The sequence below is a fragment of the Lethenteron reissneri genome, chromosome 10 (genome assembly GCF_015708825.2).
Source record: "Lethenteron reissneri isolate LAM-NWPU_2019-01 chromosome 10, ASM1570882v1, whole genome shotgun sequence".
NCBI classification, from domain to species: domain Eukaryota; kingdom Metazoa; phylum Chordata; class Hyperoartia; order Petromyzontiformes; family Petromyzontidae; genus Lethenteron; species Lethenteron reissneri.
Window position 1 is genome coordinate 5,779,629 of NC_083788.1, and position 19,642 is coordinate 5,799,270.

The window sequence follows — 19,642 nt, forward strand, 5'->3', positions numbered from 1 at the left end:
GCCTTTGGTTGCCACTCGTAAGTCTCGACCACCGGCCATCAACTCCTCTTGGAGATGGTGTCCGGCCCAAACCAAGGCCCAAACCAAGGCCCAAACCAAGGCCCAAGCCAAGGCCCAAACCAAGGCCCAAACCAAGGCCCAAACCAAGGCCCAAGCCAAGGCCCAAGCCAAGGCCCAAGCCAAGGCCCAAGCCAAGGCCCAAGCCAAGGCCCAAGCCAAGGCCCAAGCCAAGGCCCAAGCCAAGGCCCAAGCCAAGGCCCAAGCCAAGGCCCAAGCCAAGGCCCAAGCCAAGGCCCAAACCAAGGCCCAAACCAAGCCCCAAACCAAGGCCCAAGCCAAGGCCCAAGCCAAGGCCCAAGCCAAGGCCCAAACCAAGGCCCAAACCAAGGCCCAAGCCAAGGCCCAAGCCAAGGCCCAAGCCAAGGCCCAACCCAAGGCCCAAGCCAAGGCCCAAGCCAAGGCCCAAGCCAAGGCCCAAGCCAAGGCCCAAGCCAAGGCCCAAGCCAAGGCCCAGCCAAGGCCCAACCAGGCCCAAACCAAGGCCCAAGCAAAGCCCAAACCAGGCCCAGCAAGGCCCAAGCCAAGGCCCAAACCAAGGCCCAAGCCAAGGCCCAAGCCAAGGCCCAAGCCAAGGCCCAAGCCAAGGCCCAAGCCAAGGCCCAAGCCAAGGCCCAAACCAAGGCCCAAACCAAGGCCCAAACCAAGGCCCAAGCCAAGGCCCAAGCCAAGGGCCAAACCAAGGCCCAACGTTTACTTTTATAGTTACATCGCGGAGAGAGATGGCGACGGCTTTGACGGGGGTGGCCTTCTTCCAGCAGAGGATAGATCGCGGCTCGCGATGATGATAAACCTTTGCGTCATGCGTCAGTCTATGTGACCACTTCCACCGATGCGGCCAGTTCAATGACGTCAGAAACAAAACCAAACAAATCAATATTTTGACACAGCCCACCGCGCGAGGTTATTTTTATTGTGCACGTTGTGTGTGTGTGCGCTCGCGTGGTTATTTTAGTGATTGAATGCGCGTTGGGGTCGCGTGGCCAAGAAAGTGCTCATCAATCAGCTCAACTTAGCAGATTAAAATCTCCGCCGGCAATCGCCCGAGCGAGGTCGAGCGAGGCTTCTAATTTCCGGGAGTGGTGGGGACGAGCGAGTGGGTGATTGGGCGGGCGAGCAAGCGGACCGATATTCCATCCATCACGGCCGCGGTGGGCGGAATTCACTCCGCGACCGCTCCTCTTCTCTGGCAGAGTTAATATTGTCGATAGTCGTCGTAAATATTATCTCTCGCAGCCTACGTACGATGCGAAAGAAGTTCAATATACACACGTACGTGATTAGTATCCGGTCGGTGTGTGTGAGATTTGTAATTGACAGTAAATGTATTTTATTGGAAACTAGGAAATGTATTTTATTTAATATCGATTATGGTAGTGCACTATGTTAAAACATGTTTCAAATGTAATTCTCATCAGGCCCCCCCAAAGGTGTAGTAAGCAAGTCCAGTCCTCCAAACCTTATCATCCACTCTGTCTCCCTTCTGGCCTCTCTTTTCAATGGGCTGTAAAATTAACTAAAACGAATTTATTTTACCAGGTAAAGCCCACTGAGCTATTACGCTGTTTTTCAGAGGTGGCCCGGCCACACGTGATAGTCAAGTGACTTATAGCGTATGTGGGAATTTATAGGAGCAGCCAAATAATCTAAATGTGGAGTAGGGGGGGGGGCAAAACCAGAGGAGGAACCCTGAGAACGATCCACGTGATGACCACGGGAAGAGAGAGAGAGAACACGCAGACCTCCAGATATACAACAACAGGCATTGTCAGGGTGCGGCATCAAACTCACGACCTCCTGCGTAACAGGCGTGGGAGATAAAATCTCTTCGCCACCGCGTTGCCTGTTATATAATTTTTTACCTTAAAGGTCACACACACGCAGTGTTGTTATTTAAGAAAATGTTGGATTTACTTGGTCAGTCAGGCACATCTTAGCTTTTTCGATTTAGTAAAACATTTTTTTTGCTGTGTACATTATCTCGCCTGCATCGTTCACGCACATTGCATTTGGTCTGCAATCACTTCCTTGCCGAGTAATTGTCTCATTGCTCCTTTGCTCTGGGTGCCTTGAGGTGTAATGCATTCGAGGTGTGGTATGGATAATGAATGATGTTGATGTTGTATATTTTATTGACACGGAGAGATAGATGCATGCCAACCACTGGCAAATTACACATGTACACACATGCAAACTTACATGCACGTATGGACAAAAACGCACAAACGTGCAAAGACGCGCGCAAACACACAAGGGGACAAACACAGAGGTAGTGCACACAGGAACAGGCAGAAAACAAAGACTCCCCATATAGCCTGTAACTGACTTTTGGGGCAAGTGCTGTGAGCGAGCGCCACTTTGAGGCCACGTGAAGTGTCGAAGGATCGTTGACACGAGGTCATGGGACAGACCCAGGTGTACCGTGGTTTGACTGGCTTGAGATGACTCGCTAGCACAGCGCTTTGCTCTTTGTCATGAGCGTCGCTCCTCCGCTGTTGGAGGGCAACTGCCTCCAACTGCACAGTCGCGTGCTTCACTATCATCCTCCATGCACACACACACGTACATACATGCATACAAACACACACGTCGGATTATCACGGTTGGCTACGTATGGTGCGAAAGAAGTTAAACATATATACATAAAGGCATTCAAGCACGATACAAAGGCAAAGATCCCCCGTATAGCCTCAACAATTTTTTGGGGCAAGTGCTGTTAGCGAGCACCTATGAAGGCCGGAACAGCACACTTGGGGGTGGGTGGCCAGCACCACGCCCGGCCGCTTTTGTCTCCCCAGTGGCGATATTTTCACATCACACCAGGTACTCATTTGGGGTTGACTCGACCTAGGGGAGGCCCAGGACCGGTTTATATAATTGTCACTGGTGTTGGTCGTGAGTGGTAATCTAACTCAGGTCTGCGAATTCATAGCGCAGCACAATAACCACTACACTACCGCTCCCCACTCACTTATACACACGTAAACACATACACACACACATTCAGAGTGCATACAAACACGGAGCCACACTCGTGCAGACCCACAGTGAGCCCTGGCTGGTAGGCGCGTGTGTGTACATCCGTGCGTGCGCGTTTGTGTGACGTGGCAGTCGTGTAGCGGTTAGTGTGCTGCACTATGAACCCGGCGACCCGAGTTTGATTCCCGCTCACGGCCAACACCGGTGACCATTTTCTGAACCGGTCCTGGGTCTTCCTTGGGTCGACTCAGCCTCAAATGAATACCTGGTGCGGTGTGTAAACATCCTCACTGGGGAGACAAAGGCGGCCAGGCGTGGTGCTGGCCACTCACCCCCTCATGTGCCATTCCGGCCTTCATAGGTTCCCGCTAAGCCCACTTGCCCAAACAGTCTATTCAGGCTATACGGGGGAACTTTGTCTTTGGTCCTGGCCATGAATTCCAGCGACGTGTTTGTGCTGTCAATGTCAGCCCGCTACCCGGACTACAGCTGGATCCGGGCAGCGCCCAGACTGGCTCACACTCGGGGCCACGAAGGGCAAGGAGGGGTACGGGGGGGGAAGGGCAGGGAAAGACAGAGAGGCCGAGTCAGTGATTGACACATTGAGAGAGACAGACAACACACAAACAAAGGGAGACAGAGGAATAGATGGACAGGTTTACAGAGACACTGAGAGTGAGTGACAGATGCAGAGACGGATAAAGAGGATGATAAACGTACATCTTGAGAGAGACAACAACAACAACAACAACCGCCATTCGCCACTAAGTGGCGGTGACGTCACCACGACGCTTGTGCCAGGCCAAGTGCACCTTGAGGCCACGTGAAGTGTCGAACGCCCGCTGGCAGGAGGTCACGGGGCAGACCCAGCAGGTGCCACGGGTCGACTGACCGAGATGACCGAGAGAGACACACAGACAGACACACACGGAGAAGGACAACCGATCATTAAATATACAAACAGATGTCCACAAATTGAGAGAGAGACTGAGAAATGGATAGACATACGCACAAAGAGACAGATTTCCTGTGACAATCCAACACACAGGCAGACCGAGACATACACACAGATACATACACACACACACAGAGACGAAGACACAGGCAGAGAGGCTGAGTGCGCATGTTCACGAGACGGATATTGATATTGATTCTGCAGCTCACGTTTTTTTTATTTGATGAATTACAGTGCCGCACGTTTTTCTCCCAAGCCGCTGCCTTGAATCGCAGATATTCGTTGGTGGTGGAGGTCTGTATCGATGGTGCCCTCAGCTCTCAGCCAGTTGAAATCGCATTCAAGAGGTCATCTCAGCCCATCATTATCATCCATCCAGGGTCGTTAAAACGAATACCACAATTTGTAACATTAACACTGGTCGTCCTATGGACAATTCTTTCCACCACTACCACGGTAATGTGGAATTTCCAACACTTGCCTGTTTGAGCGAATACTGTTCGGTAAAACAGCCCCCCGAGAGCCAACACAGCACGGGGGAGGTCGGGGGGGTGGCATTCATCCAGCAGTGGATTGACAGCTTAACATTGACATAATCGTCTGATCGCTTAGAGACGACCCTTGCACTCTGCTGCTGTTGTTGATAGCAGTTCGATGTATGTTTGTGTGTTGAATTTCTTTTGCACCGTGCATACCCAACCGTGCTAATCGGAGGTGAAGATGAAGGACAATCTTAATTATACAGGTAGGAACAACAGTTCCACACTGCCCACTAGGGATTATTTGTCTGTCTGTCGTGCATAGCCACGCCCTCGATTTGTATTTCATAGAGCGCTTCGGGCGGGCTCAGCACCACGTGATGCGCCGCCCCACACAGCTTGCGCCGCGTGACACGGATCGCACGAATGTGCTGTCCAACCAAGTTCCTACCTGCCCACTCCGAAGGAACGTGTTTTTTTGGGGGGTCGACATATTTTGGAACTCTTCTGGATCAACTTTTTACCCCCACACATCTGGGGGGGGGTCCACTTCCTATAACTTTTACATTCAGGCCTTCTGAAAGGCTCTTATATTAAATTTCGATTTAAAGCTTTCGTGACTGCAGGGATTCATCTTCTTGGTTCTTTCGGTAAAGTCACGTAGAAGTGAAGTAATAAAATAATAAAAATAAAACATAATAAAATAATTCTCACGACGTTTCGGCCACAACGCAAGCAGCCGTCCTCAGGTGAAGACCAGGTCTGTCGGGGAGACAGCGTCTGAATGCTCTTCTAATTTGGTTGACGGACGAATGGAAAAATGGACTGCCGGATTTTTATAATAGATGCAGGCATCAGGGTTGGGATCGAACCCACGATCTCCTGCATATAAGGCAGCATAGTTAACATCTCGCCACCGGGGTGCCCTTCTTACACACATCCCATCGGCCACATGGCATTCCTTTCGAGTGTAGACATTTCAGCAGGATTGTGTTGCACACAATCAAAACTGTGGACTGGTTTCATCATTCAGTGCCTCGTGAGCAGAGTCGGCCTTGCTTGAGCCAGTGGTCCAAGAAGAGCAATACTGTGGACCGGTTTCCGCTTGATTTGGACCAATGCTGCCCAATCTGCATGGAGGTTTCTTATCAGGTCATTTGTTGACCGGGCTAAGACCATCAACTTGCTACACTTGAGAACCCGATTTAAACACAACTCAGTCTGTCTGAGTCTATGAGTCTCTATGGGAGTCTAATGGGGTTCTATGAGAGTCTCTGGTTCTTTATGTGAGTCTATGGGGCTCTGTATTAAGTCTATGGGTCTTTATGTGAATGTATGGGGCTCTGTGAGAGTCTATGAGGCTCTTTGTGCATCTATCAGTCTCTGCGTGAGTCTATGGATCACTGTGAATCAACGGCTCTCTACGTGAGCCACTGGTAACCGGGCTAGGACCAGAACCCGTGTTCACTTAGCTATGAAGCATCATCGGATTCCTCCAGTGTAAATACAGATTCTGATGTTTAATCAAAGGCAGCTGAAACCCGGATTTGACCCAGGATCAGTGTCTCTGACAGGGCCATTGAGGCTACTATGAGCCCATTCGGCATCAACCGGGCACATCTACAGTTTCCTCGTCAAGACCTTTAAAAGTGTTTGCTCTGTTCTGAGTGGGGGCGTGCGTGTTGGTGTTTGTGTGTGTGTGGGGGGTGCGTGTTTGGGATATTTCAAGTGTGCTTTGTTTAACCAGGTGAACATTCAAGAGACAAGGGTAGTCGGTCTCCTTTACAAAAGCGACCTGCGTCTTTGTATAACCACTTTGCAAACGCTCCCTCCCTCCCCTCCCTTTCCTCAACTTACTCCTACAATCGTCTGCAATTCAGGTTTGACTCCGTGCTTTGACGTACATCTTCATTCGTGGTTTATTATGACATTCGATTACATTTAATTATCCAGGCGTGGTTCTGGCCACAAACCAACCCCTTGTGGGCCGTGCTGGCCTTAAGGAGGTGCTCGCTAACAACACTTGCCCCAACAGTCTGTGAAGGCTATATGGGGCATCTTAGGAGCAGTGGGGTGGCAGTAACCGCACCACCGTGCCAACCCAGCGACCAGGGTTTAATTCCAGGCCACGGCTAACATCAGCGACGAGTGATGTCTGAACCGGACCTTAAAGATGCTGGTAACCATTCGTAATAGGCATGAAGTGGATTTTTACTTGGTCATAGTGCGTCAACCAGATGCGAATTTGGATATGAATAATAATTTGGCCACCTTAACTGGATAAGGGCAGTAGGGTGGCGCTGCGGTCAACATTTGTGCCTCGCAGCAAGAAGGGCCTCGGTTTAATTCAAGACTGGGGCGCCTTTCTGCGTAGCGTTTGTATTCTCCCCTTTTGTTCAACATGCGTTTCCTGCAAGTTCTCCGGTTTCCTGCCATTGTCAATAAAAAAAAACACGTAAAATGTAACTGGCATGAGCCAACACATCACAACGCTGCAACATCACCTGCAAATTATTCATTTGGGATGGCGGCAACATCGCCCCCGACTGCGAAAACTTGGCAGCACCATCCTGAAAACGAGTCTTGAGACTCGGTGAGGCTTTCCTGGGCAAACAAGCATAACAATTTTAATAAAAAATAATCAAGGAGAAATGCTCATAAAACACCACCTGCGTCATAAAGTAGTGCCACTTGCCCCAACAGGTGTGTGAGGCTACGTGGGTGGGCTTTGTCTTTGTGCACAGGGAGGGCAATGAACCGGGGGACTGCAGCCAGATCACCTACAAGGAGCTGCTGGACCAGGTGTGCAAGTGCTCCAATGTGCTGCTGTCACACGGTAAACAAAACGCACGACACGCGTGGCCCCGTGCGTCTCCTGCCCATGAGTCACTGTGCTTGCGCGTGTGCGCATGCGTGTGTGCGTGTGTGTGTCATGGGGAGCGGTGGTCTAGTGGTCAGCGCGCTGCACTACGAACCCGGCGACATGGGTTCGATTCCCGCTCACGGCCAACACCGAGCGACGATTATCTGAACCGGTCCTGGGCCTCCCCTAGGTCGACTCAGCCTCAAATGAGTACCTGGGGCGTAAACATCGCCGCTAGGGAGACAAAGGCGGGCGGGCGTGGTGTTGGCCACCCACCCCCTCGTGTGCCGTGCCGGACTTTATAGGTGCTCGCTAACAGCACTTGCCCCTACAGTCTGTTAAGGCTATACGGGGAATCTTTGTGTGTGTGTCTAAGTTGGAAAAGTACGGGGTACAGCGGGTGCATCTACCAGTCATCTCAGTCAGCGAACCCAAGGCACCTGGTTCTGTCCCGAGCCCTCCTGTCAGCGGGCCTTCGACACGTCACGTGGCCTCAAAGTGCACCTAGCCTGGCACAGGCGCCGTGGTGACATCACCGTCACTTAGAGGCGAATGGCGGCTGTTGGTGTGTCCGTGTGTTGGGGGAGCGGGAGTTCGATTCCTGCTCACAGACAACACCAGTGACGGTTATCCCAACCGGTTGTGGTGCTCCCCGAGGTCGACTCAGCCTCAATTGAGTACCTGGTGCGGTGTGTAAACATCGTCACTCAGGAGACAAAGGTAGCCGGGCGTAGTTGCTGTGACCACCCACCCCCCCTCGTCTGACGTGACCTTAATAGGTGCTCGATAACAGCCCTTGGCCCAACAGTATATTAAGGCTACACGGGGGATCTTTGTCTTTGTGTTTCTGTGGGTGAGCGGTGGCACTTTGCTGTTCTCTGCACTTGTAGCTCCATTGCCACTCTACTGCTATCGGTCCTGCCTGCCCGAGTTGAATTCCCGGCCATAAATAACGTGATCAGCGAGTGGTGTTCGGACTGGTCCTGTGTGTTCCCCTGAGTCGACTCGGCCTTAAATGAGTACCTTGTTGTGCGGTCGCGTGTAAACTTCAGCACTGGAGAGACACAGAGGTCGCTTTGGCGGGGGAGCGAGCTCCGTGTCGGTTTTTAATAGGCGCTCACTAACAGATCCTCTCAAACAAATCCGCCAATTACCATAAAGGACCCCCCCCCCCCCCCCGTACCTCAGAGGCGTCTCTCCTTAATCCGATTTTTGTCAAATCTATTTTGTTAAAACTTTGTTTGCTAAAAAGTATTTCCTCGTTGCTGCTCCGTGTTTCTGGAATCCCCTCGCCGCTCATCGACTGCTTGGTCCCCTCACTTCTCTCTCCCCGCCTTACTTCCCCGTTAGACCAAAACACAGAGCTGACTTGCACATGTACCTACTTTTTTTTTCTTGCGCCTCTTGTTCCCACATGATGTTGGCAACTGCCTATTTGGATTCGCGCGTGTTTCGTCTACGACCGATAAACAAACACCTCGTCTGTTCATTAGCCATTAAGGATCCTGCTGTAATCGTCCTCAGCCATATTGATGGCTTTGTCTTTTCGTTTTGCTGCTGTTGCTGCTGTGCTCACATACCACGGATTCCTCCTCTGTAAAATATCTATGGAAATTGCTAAACGCGGGATATTTTGTCTCTGCGCGGACCTGTGTTCGTGATCTTGTGTGCCGCGTTTGCCTCTGCTGCTGTATTTCACGTTGAGTCGACGCACACACGTGTGTGCCGCCGCGAGTCTATGTGGGGAGTAGTAGTGTTGTGGTTAAGGGTGCTGTGCTAGGAACCTGGCAACCCGAGTTTGATTTCCGCATTTATATGCGTCCCTGCGCATGCCCGTGTGTCTCCACATGTCCCGTTTGTGTTCCTATGTATCCCCGTGCATGCATGCCGCTTGTTGTGTATTTCCTTGTGCGTGTCTCCCTGCCCCTCCCGTGCGTCTGCGTTTCCGCGCGCGTGCCCCCAGGCGTGGGCAAGGGCGACCGCGTCGCCATCTACATGCCCATGATCACGGAGCTCGTGGTGGCGATGCTGGCCTGCGCTCGCATCGGAGCCGTGCACTCGATCGTGGTGAGCAATGTGCAGCAGAGTGCAGCAGGGTGTATACTGGCTTGCAGCAGTGTGGTGCAGGAGCGCTAGTCAGGTATAGCAGCAGTAGGGCATTGCATGATGGGAGGACGTGCGATGGATAGTGGCGATTTCGGAACGCATCTGTCAAGGGCTAGCATGGTTGGCTACGTACGGTGCAGAAGAAGTTCAACATACCTACGTAGAAGGGGCATGTGTTCGAGAAACGGTGATGTGGAGCAGAGGGGGGGGGGGGCACCACATTGCACGTCCGGGCATTGCCAGTGGTGGGGACAGCGCAGAAGGACACCGCTCGCTCCCCCCCCGCTGGGCTATTGCGGAACACGGGGAAGATGAACACAGGGCTTCGGATGTCGTGCACCGCGAGTCGCGACGTGGCGCAGCAAGGCTCCGTGAGGCTCCGTGAGTTGCAGCGGACGTGGCAAGGCAGTGGGATGCATCGGGAAGTGGCGGGACGCTGGGAAGACGCTGCAGGCACCCGGCGCGTGTGTGCAGGGTGTGCTACCAGCGCGTGTGTGAAGGCACCCGGCGCGCGTGTGCAGGGCGTGCTACCGGCGCGTGAACACGCTTCCTCTGCGTCGTCTCAGTTCGCAGGTTTCTCCTCCGACTCGCTGAGCGAGCGCATCCTGGACTCCAAGTGCTGCATGCTGATCACAGCCGGTAACGCTCGCACACGCACAGACGCTAAATCGCTGTGCGTCACCAACACTCCCTATACACAAACGGGCACTCAAAAGACGAAGATAAAGGACCCCTGTATAGCCTATTAACAGGCATTTGGGGCAAGTGCTGTTAACGAGCACCTGTGTTCTGTGCCGGTCTTCATGAGGGGGTGGATGGCCAGTGACATACCTGGCCGCCTTTTGTCACCCGAGTGGCGACATTTATGCATCGTGCCAGGTACTCGTTAAAGGCTGAGTCGACCTAGGGGAGGCCCGTGAGCAATTCAAATAATTGTCACTGGTGTTGGTGGGCGTGAGCTGGAATCGAACTCGGGGCGCCGGGTTCATCGAGTGGCAAGTTAACCGCTACACCACGCTCCATAAACCACGCTCCATCCACCATGCTCCATCCATGATGCTCCATCCACCACGCTCCATCCATCATGCTCCATCCACCACGCTCCATCCACCACGCTCCATCCACCACGCTCCATCCATCATGCTCCATCCACCACGCTCCATCCACCACGCTCCATCCATTATGCTCCATCCACCACGCTCCATCCACCATGCTCCATCCACCACGCTACATCCACCACGCTCCATCCACCACGCTCCATCCACCACGCTCCATCCACCACTCCCCATCCACCACTCCCCATCCACCACGCTCCATCCACCACGCTCCATCCACCACTCTCCATCCACCACGCTCCATCCACCACGCTCCATCCACCACGCTCCATCCACCACTCCCCATACACAAACCCACAACTTGCGCGCACACACACACACACACCCAAAGCGCGCACTCTCCATACCGGCTTAATGTAATTGTGATGTCGTTATTCAATCATTGCTAAAGGCACTCTGGCTCGATTACAGTTCCATTAAGTCTGCTATCGGACCATCGGATGTGATCAGAATAAATAACGGTGGCTGGGAAGCTCCATGAGCTGCTGCTGCTGCTGTGCTAGCGGCACCGCTAACACACCTTGGGTTTAAACAGAATTTTGGCCAAGAACCCTTTGCTAAATTCGGCTGCTTTTTCGACAGGGTAGGCCAGTAATAGTGAAGTACCGGTGAAGACACTTGACGCCGAGGTGGAGGCACACGGATATTTATTCAACACAACTCGTATGTGACATACAGCACTGGAGGGGGTATCGGCCCCCTTCACCCGACTAGCTCAAGAATACACTTCCTGGCTAAGTCCTAGCCTACCTCACAGTCCTCCACTACTGGGCTAGGGGAGGCTACTTGGCCCGACACTGGTAAGTCGGGCAGGTACCCGGAGTCCCAGACCAGCTCTTAGAAGAGCACCGGCTCTGGCTTTCGGGACCACGCCGCTGGCTCGGTCCTGTTCGGCCCTGACAAGGACATCGAACGAGGGAGTCCAGGGCTCTATCTAAGACGTCTTCAGTCTTCTTAGTTAACTATAACATAACTAACTCCCGAGCCCATATAACGTCCCCTTTTATACCCAACCCTCCTTGAGGGGTGGGGCCCCGGGGGATCATAACGCCAAACCAGCCCCCCCCAGGGTGTCTGGCTCGGACGTCGCAGAGGGCATCTCCCTGTGCACACACGTAGCCCCGCCCACTGTGTTTCTTTCCCATAGACTGCCATACATAACGGCCCTCTCTTTAACATCCCTACATCACTCCCCCCTACATAGCTCGCAGCCGTCCCGGCTGCCAACATACAGAATGACAATAAAAATGAATTTTTACCGTAACCGCGCGTGTGCCTCACTAACTTTCAACAATAACAAGAACGGCAACAAGAACACAACCAAAAAAAAAAAAATGCAACAGCAAGAAGAGAAAACAACCCGACGCACCCCCCCTTTGATAAATACGAATTCCATAAAAAAAACAAGCTATATACAATTTGCAGGAAACCCACCATACACACAACACACAATGAACACAACCTATATACATGAAAACTGGCTAACCCACTCGAACTTTACGAATCTCTAGCTCACTGTTTCAACGCGCCTCAGAGGGTCTCAACCTCCGAGCCGTCAGGTCAAGCCGTCAGCCATAGCATGACGGGACCACCCTCCCTGAGCCATGTGAGCGCACAGCCCACAAGGCTAGACATACCACGGAGTGTTTTAATCTCCGGGGCTGTCAGGTCAAGCCGTCAGACACAGCATGAAGGGACCACACTCCCTGAGCCACGTGAGCACACAGCCCACTAGGCTAGACATACCACGGAGTGTTTTAATCTCCGGGCTGTCAGGTCAAGCCGTCAGCCATAGCATGACGGGACCACCCTCCCTGAGCCATGTGAGCGCACAGCCCACAAGGCTGGACATACCACGGAGTGTTTTAATCTCCGGGCTGTCAGGTCAAGCCGTCAGACACAGCCTGACGGGACCACACTCCCTGAGCCATGTGAGCACACGGCCCACTAGGCTAGACATACCACGGAGTGTTTTAATCTCCGGGCTGTCAGGTCAAGCCGTCAGACACAGCATGACGGGACCACACTCCCTGAGCCACGTGAGCACACAGCCCACTAGGCTAGACATACCACGGAGTGTTTTAATCTCCGGGCTGTCAGGTCAAGCCGTCAGACACAGCCTGACGGGACCACACTCTCTGAGCCATGTGAGCACACAGCCCACTAGGCTAGACATACCACGGAGTGTTTTAATCTCCGGGCTGTCAGGTCAAGCCGTCAGCCATTGCATGACGGGACCACAACGCTCATGTTAAACACGCAACACTCACAGGGCCATCCTGGTCAGGATCTGCGCCCCAAGATAAGTGACAGCCAGCACCACAATTCCAAATCCCTGGCAGCATGTCACCATGGCAATTTAACACCATCACAACACATACACCTCACATCCCGTATCCGTACCCCTCATCTCCGAGACTCGCATTGCAGCAATGCAGCTGTACCAACCGAGTGGAGAGAGCGACGCAATTAACGGAAACGCACCCCCGATCCATGTAGAACACAAGGAGCATTTCCGCACAAAAGACATCCTACCATCACAACACATACACCTCACTTCCCGTATCCGTACACCTCATCTCCGAGACTCGCATTGCAGCAATGCAGCTGTACCAACCGAGTGGAGAGAGCAACGCAATTAACGGAAACGCACCCCCGATCCATGTAGAACACGAGGAGCATTCTCGCACAAAAGACATCCTCTGTGCAACAACGGACAGGAACCAACCAGTGGGTTTGAAACAAACCGAACCTATAATTTCAAAAATCCCCTTCAACATTAACCAAATAACACTCGCACAGGGCAAAATGCAAAAAGAACAGAGGGAAAAACCGTCCGCGAGGAACACAAAACCGGAGAGTCAAACTGAAAAAGTTCCTCCCAGCAGTGTCTCCATAGTCGGAACCCTCTCTTCAATCACGGACCCCTCTCGCTCTCACCACCGATGCCCTCCCCCTCTCTTCTTACTTCAATGGGGGGAGGGAGGCCCGTAATCACAGGGCTGCAGTGGTACGCCGCCAGGCCGGCACACAAGGCCCACGAGGCCGGCACACAAGGCGCAAAGCGCACAAGGCGCAAAAGGCGGGAACGCCGGCACGTTGAAGTGGCGTGAAACGCCGGCATGGTGCAAATGGCGGGAACGCCGACACCGCCGAAACGGCGCGAATGCCACAGCCAATTTCGCCATCACTCACCAACACCCGGCCACTCCCTTGCCACCAGCAGCTGGTCGAGTTGACGGGCGACGTTGTTCCAACTCGCCGTCGATGGCGAGCAGCCCGGGCCCGCAGCCTCTGATGGAGTGCAGCGGTTGTTGTAGATTCCTGCAGGCAGATGTCACCTCCACTCGGCTGTGCGTCGGTGCGAGCGGCCGATGGGATCGCCCGTCGCGGTGGTGATGACGTCGCAGCCTCAGCGACGGCGATGCCGGAGTGGATGTGTAGGCTGGCCACGCCCCGAACAGCTGCAGCGTCGATGGCGGGAGATTCAAACTCGGGCTGCTCCGAAATGGCGGGAAGGCGCCCTGGTCGTTGGGCCGCCTCAGCCCGTGTTGAACCACCGGCCCCCAGCCGCGCGACGGTCTCCAGCGCGGCGGCAGCGGCACACAGCAGCCCCGCCAGCCTCCCGTGAGCCAGCCGCAACGCGTCCGGCCGTGGTCCTTCCTCACTCAGATGCCCCGGTAAGGAGACATCAGGCCCCGGCTGCACCATGGCTTGTGTAGCCGTCTCGGGCTAGACGATCTCGGCAATATCTTCCTCTTTCGGTACTTTGGGCCGCGCTGTCTTCCGCGTGTCCATGTTCGAGTTTTACTTCTGACACCAGTTGAAGTACCGGTGAAGACACTTGACGCCGAGGTGGAGGCACACGGATATTTATTCAACACAACTCGTATGTGACATACAGCACTGGAGGGGGTATCGGCCCCCTCACCCGACTAGCTCAAGGATACACTTCCTGGCTAAGTCCTAGCCTACCTCACAGTCCTCCACTACTGGGCTAGGGGAGGCTACTTGGCCCGACACTGGTAAGTCGGGCCGGTACCCGGAGTCCCAGACCAGCTCTTAGAAGAGCACCGGCTCTGGCTTTCGGGACCACGCCGCTGGCTCGGTCCTGTTCGGCCCTGACAAGGACATCGAACGAGGGAGTCCAGGGCTCTATCTAAGACGTCTTCAGTCTTCTTAGTTAACTATAACATAACTAACTCCCGAGCCCATATAACGTCCCCTTTTATACCCAACCCTCCTTGAGGGGTGGGGCCCCGGGGGATCATAACGCCAAACCAGCCCCCCCCAGGGTGTCTGGCTCGGACGTCGCAGAGGGCATCTCCCTGTGCACACACGTAGCCCCGCCCACTGTGTTCCTTTCCCATAGACTGCCATACATAACGGCCCTCTCTTTAACATCCCTACAATAGCAACGCAACCTTCTACTAAAATGTCGTTAATGTCTGGATCATTCTTACAAGTGTAATGCGAGCGTAAATGGGAAGGCCGGATGTGACGATCCGGAAGGAAGGAGTCAGGGTCACGTGGGAGAGAGGTTATAGGAGGGAGCCCGGAAGAGATCGGGGCCAGTCGATGAAGTGAAGAGGCGGGACCACGTTGGGTGGCCGCCGCGCCATCAGCCACGTGGCTGATGGGGCTTGGCACACCGTCGGCCAGGGTGTGCGGAGCGAGAGCAGAGTGTGCGGGGCACACGGGGCTACCGGAATGGCTAGCAGAGCGTGCGGGGGCACGCAAGAGGAGACGACGCTGGTCCGTGGAGGAGACCGGTGGGGTGCGGAGAAGAACCTAAATAAAGGACGAACGGAGACCAACATCTCCTGACAGAGTCCTTTATTACACAAGCGTTGTCGTGCCTCCCCGTTGAGACAGACGGAGCGAATTTATTTAGGCTTTCAATCCTAATTGTGGTTCCACCACAGCAGCAGTAATCTTTTCCCACAACCCCCCCCCCGATCCCTACTGGCAGAGAAATACTTGTTTGCAGGCCAGGTGCTTGAGTCACATTATGCCACACAGGGGACAGCCGCTGCCACTGGAGGTGCCCTTTTAAATGTGCTGAGATGAGATGTGAGATGTGTAGGAGCATTAAGCCTCACGGCTCTTGCATTGTAGTATTGTTTAAAATGTGACAATAACAGAAGCGGTGAGTGGAGATGTCTGGGAGGCTCATATGTTTGTTGAACTTCTTTCGCACCATATGCAGCCAACTGTGCTAATCAGAGATGCGGGGTAAGGACAACAAACTAAACGGAAAAGCATTTCTGAAGAAATTAGTTTCCAATTTAAGCTCAGAGGTCAGAGTCGCTGAGCTGGCACCGCTGACATTCTGGGTTTTGAGTCTGGGATTCGACTGCCCGCGGTTAAACCGGGTTCTCAAGCGCAGTGAATCTGTGGTCATGGCCACACGCACAAACCCCATCATATTTAACGTTGGTTGTGCACTTAGTCCGGCTGGATTTTAGGCCAAAACTGCCGCCGTTTTTTGAGAGACTCAAGTATGAATTTACAAGATCTCTTGAGCGTGCTCAAGAACAATTAGCAATTTACTTGGTGCTCAGTTGAACAGATGCACACTCATAAGCTTACACACACTCTCGTGTGCGCACGCGCGCAGTCGCACACTTAAACTGTCATGTACGCACACATACACATGCACTCGCAGCGTAGACACTGGCGTAGACACTGGCACATTCATGTACGAATGTACACAAGCACACTCGCAGGATCTCAGCAGTGCTCGCTCAGTGTTCTGACTTGTCCCCTGAGCCACACGTTAACACATGAGCTCTGTTCGTCTGTCTGCATAACAATGATCGAACATCAACAAAACTTGAGTGTAAAGTTGTCTGCTATCGGGAACCTATCCTGTTTAATATCGGCCTCATTGATCAAAGGGGTAATGCGTTAGCTCTGTCTGTCTGTTCACAACTACGGGTCACAGTAACTCTGGTAAAGATGATCCAATATAAGTGCAACTTTAGTGTAAATTTGTGTTGCTATTCGAGAACTGTTGAATGTTGCCCCCATTCATTAATTCAATACAAGCACGTGTTGGAAATTGTTCTATAATGCGAGCATATGAATGATTGACTTTTTCCTGTGTTTTAAAATTACATTTGATCAGGTGGTGCTTGTGGTTAATGTAGGCACCATGTCCTCCTCCCCTTTGTGCTTTGCAGACGGATTTTACCGAGGGCAGAAGCTCGTCAACCTCAAGGAGATCGCCAACGAGGCCCTGCAGAAGTGCATCGACAGGTGCGTGCGTCACACCGCGCGTCACACCACGCGTCACACCACGCGTCACACCACTGGGCAATGGCGTGGTCTTAATGCTCTTCAGTAGCCTCCTCCAGGAAGCATGATATCCGAGGACTCTCCTCCAGGAGTCCCAGTAATCTCTTCCTGGAGGTTGCTGGCTGCCTTCCTGCTTTGTCTGTGGTTTCCCGCTCCTCCGTGCAAAAAACCGTGCAGGTAACACATTTTACAGCGTTTTGAGATGCGGTCTGAATGCATGACGCTAGCTGAAATCAACACGTTATGATGATGATTATTGCTCAGCAGTCCCAGTAATCTCTGCCAGCAGTACCAGTCCTGTCTTGCAGGAGTTGGGTCCTCTACTCCGGGGGGCCTGCCTCGGTGTCCGCAAGTCACACTCGGTCACACGTGGGGGTCACACGTGCGCGCTTCAATGCCCACAGGGGCCGCCATGTGGTGGAGCGGTGCATTGTGGTCCGGCACTTGGGCTGCGACTCGGAGAACGGAAAGGAGGAGAGCGTGGGGGCGCAGCCGAGCGGGGGAGGGGGGAAGGAGACGAAGGGGAAGTGCAAGGCAGGGTCGCACTCCCCACAACCCAAGCGCCCTTGTCCCGGCCTCCAGGTAAAGCTGTGAAGAGTGGACGCCAGCACATACATGCGCGCGCACACACACACATGAACATGTGCACACACACACACACGTGCGGATAAAACACATGCGCACACGAAGACAAACAGATACACGCACGCGTGCATATGCGCACATGTATGCGCATGCACACGCGGACACACAGACACACAGACACAAACACCCCCCCCCCCCCCAACGCACGCACGCACGCACGCACAGACACAATAGCCGCTATGCATTATTTTTTAACGAGTGTGGCAACACCTCGGACGGGAAAGGCCACTCGCTGCCTAAGCGATTCCGTCCGCGTCTTTCTGGGTGACGAGGAGGAGGACGATGTGGGTTCAGGGCTCTGCCTCCCTCCAGCAGGTCTCGCCCGCCCAGTCGGATTCGAAGAATACCCCGCGCGGCCGACATTGTGTCCGTCAACAGGTAACCCGGGCCCCGGGAGGGCCACTCGACGGCCTCGTTTTCCTCCGTACAACCGAGCCGCCCCCTCCGCCGTGGTCGTGCTGAGCTAGCCCCGCGTGGCTCAAGAGGCGGCGCGGGTGTTGCGTGTTTTTCCCCACTGAGGAAGCCGAGCCGTACCATTGGGGTCGCGCGCGATGAGCAAGTCAACTCGCGCGTAGACGACGCGGCGCTGGCGACGCCGCGTATCTCACGGCGTGCCGATCGACCGATGTCGCGCGCAGTGAGCGCCTGTCATTAGCCCTGCCCTCCCCCCCAGGCCTGTTTGGTCCCGAGCAAGATTCAGATGTCTGCTTGTGCAGCCCAGTACATCACAGTTTTGGTTCCGGTTCGGCTCGGCCAACATCAGTGGGGAAAACCGCCTGTACCATGAGGCCCTGCCCCCCCCCCCCCCCCCCCCCCCCCGAGCTGGCTCGGCTCGGATGTACCAATGGAAAAAGGGTGAACTCTTGCCGGTACACGGCAATTATTAACGCAAACTGGAATGTGTAACCCAAACGCCGCACTGCGCTTTGCTTTGTTCCGTTTTTCGTCTCCGTCCGATCTCAACGAATACAAACAAATGTCGGGGTCTGGCGTTGGTCTTCTTTCCAGCCCTGGCTGCCGGCAGAAATTCCACATTGCCGTGGCAGGGGACACGATCGTCTGTAAGGGCAACCACTGTTGACCTGTCCGCACAAGTGGTGGTCAGTTTTGAGAACTCTGGAGGGAGGACGATTGTGTTGCGGATGTCGCTGATGATGGTGATGATCACGATGATAATGATCATGATGATAATCACCACAGTGATTAACGATGCTGATGATCTTGATTAATGATGCTGATTATCTCGATCACAATGACCATGATGATTAACGATGTTGATGATCATGATGATTAATCACGATGCTCATGATTGGCGATGTTGATGATCATGATGACTGACGATGCTGCTGCCGATGAAAGTTGATCATCGTCACGCGATGATCAAAGGTAATCAACGTGACGATGATGATCATTCTCAGTGTTGAGCCCTGAGCGAGGACCCGGTGAGTCTTGCCAGGACATTAGGATCCTGCATTGCATGATGGGTGATGCTGTGGTCAACACACAGCAAGAAGGGCCTGTGGATATTATTCACAACTCGGGCACCTCTCCATGTAGAGTTGGTATAATCTCTCCCTGTTCTGCACAAGTTTCCTCCGGGTTCTCCAGTTCCCTTCCGTAGCTAATAAAAACAATGATAATAGCCAAACATCCCAATGCTAAAATATTTCCTGTGTAAATAAATGCATTATTATCACAACATGTTCAGGATGGCAGACACACATTTTCAGCACAGGATATCACTTCAACCGATGATTTTGAAGTTCTATTGGGCAGCCTGATATGCAACATAAATAATTAGACTATGTTTACACTACTCAACCACGAGGCCTACTGGGAGTGCACACTTCCTGTCGACCGCAAGGCCTTCTGGGATGGCATAATGTCATCAGAATCGATTCAGTGCAAGCAAAACTCTGGACTGGTTTCGACAATCGGTGTCTTGGACACATACGAAGGTCTGACGGACATCGACAAAATATCACACGCCGGCTGTGTTTGGGTTTCACACTCCTCCGTTCTACTCACCCCTTCCTGTCTTTCCGCCTGCGAGAGAAACGGTGAAGCCCCAGAATGCTCTGTGGCATGGCGAGCGTTGGTCAGGCCGCGAGAATGGCCTCTTGGCACCCCCCCCCTCATGTTG

General features: G+C 53.4%; 2 protein-coding genes across 4 annotated transcripts in view; one reads left to right on the top strand and one right to left on the bottom strand.

The window, feature by feature from the left end:
* The window catches only part of LOC133340837 (sarcoplasmic reticulum histidine-rich calcium-binding protein-like), a 316,152-nt gene that overhangs the window by 82,859 nt on the left and 213,651 nt on the right, over window positions 1–19,642 (bottom strand). The window lies entirely within an intron of this gene.
* LOC133340838 (acetyl-coenzyme A synthetase, cytoplasmic-like) overlaps window positions 1–19,642 on the top strand; it is a 61,330-nt gene that overhangs the window by 17,408 nt on the left and 24,280 nt on the right. Inside the window, exons 3-8 of one of the 3 annotated variants that reach the window (XM_061549265.1) lie at window positions 7,215–7,306; window positions 9,297–9,400; window positions 10,006–10,078; window positions 16,740–16,815; window positions 17,259–17,436; window positions 17,812–17,877. In XM_061549265.1, the coding sequence (XP_061405249.1) occupies window positions 7,215–7,306; window positions 9,297–9,400; window positions 10,006–10,078; window positions 16,740–16,815; window positions 17,259–17,436; window positions 17,812–17,877 (589 nt within the window). The remainder of the gene's footprint in view (window positions 1–7,214; window positions 7,307–9,296; window positions 9,401–10,005; window positions 10,079–16,739; window positions 16,816–17,258; window positions 17,437–17,811; window positions 17,878–19,642) is intronic. The other 2 variants (XM_061549266.1, XM_061549267.1) reach the window with 2 other exon arrangements.